The sequence below is a fragment of the Ascochyta rabiei genome, chromosome 11 (genome assembly GCF_004011695.2).
Source record: "Ascochyta rabiei chromosome 11, complete sequence".
NCBI classification, from domain to species: domain Eukaryota; kingdom Fungi; phylum Ascomycota; class Dothideomycetes; order Pleosporales; family Didymellaceae; genus Ascochyta; species Ascochyta rabiei.
The window spans coordinates 269,436-274,339 of record NC_082415.1 but is presented as its reverse complement, the minus strand read 5'-3'; the positions used below and the strand labels follow the sequence as shown (position 1 = coordinate 274,339).

Sequence of the window (4,904 nt, the reverse complement as noted above, 5' to 3'; positions counted from 1 at the left end):
TCAACAAACAAAATTAATCGCTTGTTTGACATCATTTTGGGCGTGCACGTTGCATACCGCTGTCCGCAGAGCTGTGCAAGTCCCGGCCCTTAGTCTATTCAGGAATCAAAACGTCGATCAATTTTGTTTGTTGACAACTCTATATAGTAGGCACTATAGTAAGCACTATTACCTTCATCTACGCTAACACAGCCTAACACCAAACCTCTAAGCTCTAGCTAAGAGCTAATATAAGCTACTTGTGATAGACTAGGCCCAGAGTAGAATCCTTAGTAATACCTCGGTGGTATACCTCGGTGGTTTACCTCACGTTGCAGGTTGCGGTGGCGATCAAAAGTATCAACTACGCAAGACAACACGCAGCCCTGTTGTCTTATGCCGGCTTTTTAGCTAAGCAGACGGCGTTGTAATGGGCTAGGCCTAGAGTAGAACCTTGGTGGTACGCCTCACGTTACGGGTCGCGGTAGCAACCTTGAGTATTAACTACGCAACGATATCAGCAGCTCTAATATCTTGTGCCAGCCTTTTTAGCGCAGTAGGCGAGTTATGGTTGCTTGCTAGGTCTGTTAAGACCTAACCCGTTACAGGCGTGTGTAATTGCATGCAAGGCCTAGTAGGCCCGCTCTTTACACTGCTACTAATTAGCCCCTAGTACCTTGTAGTAGGCTACGCCTAGGTAAAGTTCTTCGGCTTCGGAAGCTTCTCAGATTAGGTCCGTAATTAGCCTGAAACACTAGCAAATTGCTACAACTATAACATATATGCTAGGAATAGCACTTGACCCTTATAGGACTATAAGTACAGCATAAAGACAAGCTCTAGTTACGATTCAATTCATCTTTTTTCATCTGGCACATTCCTTTAAAGTCTGTTCCGTATAACTAGAACACAGATTTTATTCTTCCTCCTACCCCCTACGCTAAAGTAAGACACCACGATTATAGCATAGTGCTTTTCTAGAGCACTTTCGCTATTGCCTATTCCTAAGATTTTGAAAAAGTTTCTAATCCAGTTCAGATCCAACGTAAAGCACTTCTAAAGATACTAGTTTCAGGGTATTAAAGAGTACTTTTCAAAACGATACTATGTTAAAGAAGTAAGTAAATCTAACACTAGGTACAGCGTAAATCTAACTTCAAATACAGATTTATTGTCGTAGCAGCTACAGGTATTGCTTCTGTAGCAGCCTCTACGTGCTCTAAAGTCGATTACTGCGAGTGTCACTACCCTAAAGCTGACAACCCAAATGAATATTGGCGATGTTGGACACACGTGGGGGACCAAATCGGTCAAGCAGGCACGCTAAAGTATAATTGCAATCCTACTTCGAACAACCCAACCGGCCACGGCTGCCCTGATCTACATCTTGGCCAGAAATTTTCGTACAACCACTGTATCACAGTTGGCGTGCGCCATCAGCGAGACGCTTGCGGACAGTCAGCTTAGGGTTAAAAATTAAGGGTTAAACGGTGGAGAACTCTGGACAATAAACTCGATTGGTGTTAAGGTGTCATGGTAACCACAAACGCGCTACAGAATTTGGGTTTTCTGCTACCGTGCACGGTCACCCAACGCACCAATCACTCAACGCTCTTCCCCCACCAATACCATCCTATCTTTGCACCCCCTATAACTCGACGCCACCATGAGCAAATTTTGTGAAATTGAAGACTCACGCGCAGCTAATTCAGGCGAACAAGTTTCTTTAGCAGATTTGGCTGAGATTCCTACTGTATCCCCTACAACGCGTCGCCGCCAAATACGTCGGGTCCAAGCGTTAAGACAACAAGAAGCGCTTAACTGACGACTTCTCCACCCACAGGATGAGGCAGAGCTTGTAAAGTACATCAGAGGACTTGCAGAGAGACACTTAATGCCCACAAGGCTGATAATTTTTAACTTTACAACTCCACTGTGTGCGTAGCCACCTTCAGATAGCTAGGTTACTCGCTTCTTTTACTGTCACCCTATTGTACTTATAAGCCACTGGACAACGCCTCTAGAAGCAGCTCGCTACAGGGCCGACTTTGCTGAGAGGTACAGCTTATATTTTAAGCTCCTTTATTAGAAAAGAGCAGAGTACGACGTACTGCCTAAAAATACGCATAATATGGATAAGAAGGGCTTTGCAATTAGGGTATCAAAAATGGTAAAAGAGTGTTTAATGTGGTACTCTTCGGCCAAAGGCAGCTTAAACAGAGCCTCCACAATAGTAATTATGACTAGCTGACGTTAATAGCAGCTATATATGGCGATAGATCAGTCCTTCCACTAGGCATCATCTACGCAGCTGCAACGCGTAATGTACCAGCAGCATGCATAAAGGATATTAACCTAGATAACAAAAATAGCCACTTCACCACTTTATTTAGTGGATGGACAGATAACGACTTGGGGTTAACATGGCTGGAGCAGGTGTTTAATCGCTACAATAAGGGCAAAGCCCAGCAACAATAGCGATTGTAACGCACCAGTCACCCAAAGCCTTGTCCGATACCTCTCTAACTCATTACCAACTCGGTGCCGTTACATCCGTGTCCACCCCACACTCTAGGCCAGCACTCTAATTTTTCCTAAATCTTATAAGGTATAAAAGGTACAAGTTTAACAGGCATAGAGAGCTAGTTTTTAAGTATTCTTTTGTATAAGACCTATAGGAATAGAACAATTCTCTGTGTAAACTATCCTAGTGCTCCTAAACACCTCGTAGCGGATACCTACATCTTTTAGAGACTTCTATTATCCTGCGTTGTTATATTATACTTAAAAACTTATCCTTGCTAGTAACAGCCTCTAAATAATATTGCAAAGTTGTTTAGTTATTTTAAGTACCCCTAGATTTAGATCCCCAACAGTTACAATCTAAGACCAGGTCCTAATTATTGTTTAATAGAACAGTTAGAATTCTAGAGACCTTATAGCGACTAAAGCCTGTAGGTTTAGAATTTCCTGCAACTTACTGCTCCAGGATTAGCTTTAGAAAAAGCTACGTTGGATTCTGTTGAAGTCGTACTTTAGTTAAAGACCGTAAGCACTGATTCTATTGGTTCTTGGGGATAAGTACTGGTGGATTGGTTAGGGTTATTAACAAAGCAAAGCTTGTAAATATAGGGTGTAATAAATAGTACGTTTAATTAATTTATTAATTCTAACTGTTAATTGCAGGTTAGTAATCTACTGTTAAAGTAGTTTATCTAGAAGACAGTATGTGCGTAGCAAGTGTAGTAACATATTTAACTAGATAAACGCAACAATCTGTTATATACTACTTTGTTCTTTCTTATACTTATATTAATTGCTCTTATACTATTTAAGGAGTATCTTGTAATATTTAAGGTCTTCCTTAAATGCCTTCTAACCTCTAGTTAATAGTTTAGTTAGTCTTGTTAGGATTTTAATGCTAGGAGCTAGTGCGTAGTCTGTAATAACAGGCGCACGTATAGCTAGTAGTTTTAGTATTTCTTAGACACTAAATTTTAGATTTATCTTGTCCTAGATGTTGTAGACTACCTATCTAGATTGTAGTTACGTAAACTATCTAGTAAAATTAGTGTAATCCATTAGCGTTATTATAGGGTTGCAGTAGGTTAATTGCGCTATTTTGCGTTAGTTGCAGCAGTAAGACTCTTAGTTATTAGATAGTATAATAAAATGTGTAATAGGGTAACTTAATATTATTAATAGTTGTTATATGTTCCTGTTCCTCTGTGTTTAGTGGGATTTAGGTTCTTCGCTAGTGTGCTAAGCCTATTAGTCCCTGCTTAATTGTACAGATCTAACCTTGCTAGAGCTTATTCTATCTAACAAATGTTTAGAAGCAGGTAGCAGTTCTTAATAGTAATTTTATTAAGCTTTCTAAAGTTAATGCAAGGTTGTAGCTTACTATTCCTCTTATAAATTAACATAATTAGGTACCCTACAGGTAATTCTAATCTTCTAATAAATCCCTTCTTAAGGTTCTCCTTAATGTACTTACAAAGGACTTTAAGTTCCTTTTCTAATAACTAATATAACAGCCTAAAAGTTAGTGTCTTTCCTTCCTAGAGCTTAATCTTGTAATCCTAGGGTTTATGCTTAGGTAGGGCTTTTACTACAAGCTCTTCTCTAAATATCTCTACATACTGTGTGTACACATTAGAGATAGTAGAGGGTGCACTCCTTTCCTTCTTAACTCTTGTTTGTAATCTATAGGGCGTTTAGAATCTATACAGTTAACTGCTCTATCTTAGCACGTCTTATATATTAAAAAAATATTATTAATCTCCTTATTATCTACTAGCTACTGCGCGTGCTATATAGGTATAGATACATTAGTGCTATCTTTACATCCTTCTAATAAAAGACTTTCTTATACCTAGTCCATCTTTAGGTTGTACTTTTATAACTAGGGAAGTCCTAGTATAAAGTTTTGCGTGGCTTTTACAAAGACGTCTAGGTTTATTTCCTTATTATGCCCCCGTATCTGTAGGAGTGCTGCTATTACTTTAAGTATAATTAGCAGTTTATCTAGCATTAATTCTCTATTAGCTACTTAGAGTAAGTAGGTGTTTTCCTTATAGTGTAATCTAAGGCTAGCTTACTATATTGCTGTTTTATATATACAACTTACTTATACTCCTACGTCTAAAAGTGCTGTTAAGACTACCCTATTTAGGTTTATAGGTAGCTTAATAAGGTAATTGTTCCTAATGCTATTAATAGATGAATCCCTAGGGCTTATAGGCGCTAGCCTAATAAAGTCCCCTCTTTACTAAACCCTTTAAACTCCTTAGTACTGTAATGCTTCTTATAATCTGTGTTAAGGCAGTTCTGCTAGTATATGTTGTAGTAACTTCTGTTAACTACTACCTGTATTTGTATTGTGGCCTATAGGTTATCTGTTCTAGAAAAATATATTTTCTGGT

At 38.8% G+C, this 4,904-nt stretch overlaps 1 protein-coding gene across 1 annotated transcript, besides 5 other annotated features; it reads left to right on the top strand.

Moving 5' to 3' along the window:
• Positions 1-1,085: 1,085 nt before the first annotated feature.
• EKO05_0006752 (uncharacterized protein) lies at positions 1,086-1,446 on the top strand (the record flags this gene model as incomplete). Its single annotated transcript, XM_059636870.1, has 2 exons — positions 1,086-1,096; positions 1,146-1,446. The coding sequence occupies 2 exons, from the start codon at positions 1,086-1,088 to the stop codon at positions 1,444-1,446; spliced, it is 312 nt and encodes a 103-aa protein (XP_059492853.1).
• Positions 1,447-2,099: 653 nt separating this feature from the next.
• Positions 2,100-2,459: a mobile genetic element.
• A 240-nt stretch (positions 2,460-2,699) lies between these two features.
• Positions 2,700-2,959: a dispersed repeat.
• Positions 2,960-2,999: 40 nt separating this feature from the next.
• Positions 3,000-3,128: a mobile genetic element.
• Positions 3,129-3,141: 13 nt separating this feature from the next.
• Positions 3,142-3,659: a mobile genetic element.
• A 147-nt stretch (positions 3,660-3,806) lies between these two features.
• Positions 3,807-4,904: part of a mobile genetic element that runs on past the window's edge.